The 1,582-nt window shown below is 56.1% G+C and overlaps 2 protein-coding genes across 2 annotated transcripts in view; one reads left to right on the plus strand and one right to left on the minus strand.

Annotated features, from left to right (window-relative positions):
* The window catches only part of MPND (MPN domain containing), a 10,850-nt gene extending 10,759 nt beyond the window's left edge, over nt 1–91 (minus strand). The window contains exon 1 of the mRNA XM_021715716.1: nt 83–91. Coding sequence (XP_021571391.1) covers nt 83–91 — 9 coding nt within the window. The remainder of the gene's footprint in view (nt 1–82) is intronic.
* STAP2 (signal transducing adaptor family member 2) overlaps nt 1–1,582 on the plus strand; it is a 25,740-nt gene that overhangs the window by 10,858 nt on the left and 13,300 nt on the right. The window lies entirely within an intron of this gene.

The following is a 1,582-nucleotide window of genomic DNA, read 5'->3' on the forward strand; positions in this document are numbered from 1 at the left end:
ACAGCCTCCACCTCCTGGCCTCAAGCGAGCCTCCTGCCTCAGCCTCCTGAGTAGCTGGGGCTACAGGTGCACGCCGTGACACCTGGCTCATTTTGCCTTCTTTGTGAATTGTCACTTTTATTCTTTCTTTGTGCAGCCCAAGCTTCCCGCTACCCTGACTTCCCGGCCAACAGCTGGACACCCCCGTGTCTCCCAGATTCCGAAGGGCCCGAACCAGCCTCAGCTGGCTGATTTCCCATGTTCTTACCCACTTTCTCTTCGACTCCGTGCCATCCGCCACCTTCTGAAACCCTGAGGCCGACCTCCAGCCTCTCCCACCTGGACCCTGGCCGTCTCAATGGGTCTCGGGCCTCCACACTCCCTCCCTGGCCCAAGAGGGACCCATGAAAGATGTAACGATTCCTCCCGCCCTCCCCTGTGCTAAAACTCTCCGCGGCTCCCCACTGCCGTGGAGAAGGGAAACGAAAACGAACCGCTGTGACCTTATGGACCACTTTCACCACCTTGTATGGCGGATATTATCAGCTTTATTAGACAGCCCAGTGGGTGAAGAGGTGGCCCGGAGTCATACAGCCCTTCTGTGGCTTCCAAGGCCTCTACTTTGCTATGTGTGAAAAGTCCAGGCCACCAACCTGTGGTGGCTCACACCTGTAATCCCAGCCCTTTGGGAGGCGGAGGCGAGAGATTTGCCTGGGCTCTGGGGGTCGAGACCAGCCTGAGCAACATGGCGAGACCTCATCTCTACAATAAAAAAATTAGCTGGGCGTGGTGACGCACACCTGTGATTCCAGCTACTTGGAAGACCGAAGCGGAAGGATCCCCTGAGCCCGGCAGGTTGAGGCTGCGGTGGCCGTGAGCGTGCCACGGCGCTCCAGCCTGGGCCACAGAGTGATCCAACTCAAAAGAGTTTAAAAAAAAAAGAAATCAATCGATGTGGTCTCCCATTCGGTCACAGACTGTGGGAGAGACCATGAGTTCCCCCCAAAGAGGCCCCCATCCAAATTCCCAGAAGCCGTGCATATGTCGGGGTGCGTGGCAGAGGAAATTCCAACAGCAGATGGGATTAAAGTTGCCAGTCAGCTGACATTAAATAGAGTGATGATCCTGGATTAACCGGCGGAGGGGGGAGCAGGCATTGTCATCACCAAGGTCTGTAAAAGTGGAAGAGAGATGGGGAGAGGTGACACCAGAAGGGGACAGTGATGGGACAGGAGGACCCTGCTTGAGGGACCCACTGCAGCCTCGAGGCTCTGCAGATGAAGAGACAGGGTCGTGAGTCATGTGGAGCTTCCAGAAAGGGACACAACCCTGCCAACCCCTTGATTTGTGTCTAATGAGGTCCATGTGGGGCCGGGCATGGTGGCTCACACCTGAAATCCCAGCGCTTCGGGAGGCCGAGGAGGGAGGATCACTTGAGGTCAAGAGTCAAGACCAGCCAGTGTAACATAGTAAGACCTTGTTTCTGTAAAAATTAAAACTAACATTAAAAAAAATCTGAGCTGGGCTCGGTGGCTCAGCCTGCCATCCCGCGCCTTTGGGAGGCTGAGGTGAGTGGATGGCCTGAGCCCGCGGGGTCGAGACC

Source organism: Carlito syrichta, unplaced genomic scaffold (assembly GCF_000164805.1).
Source record: "Carlito syrichta isolate Samal-C Ts95f unplaced genomic scaffold, Tarsius_syrichta-2.0.1 Scaffold101994, whole genome shotgun sequence".
Lineage (NCBI taxonomy): Eukaryota > Metazoa > Chordata > Mammalia > Primates > Tarsiidae > Carlito > Carlito syrichta.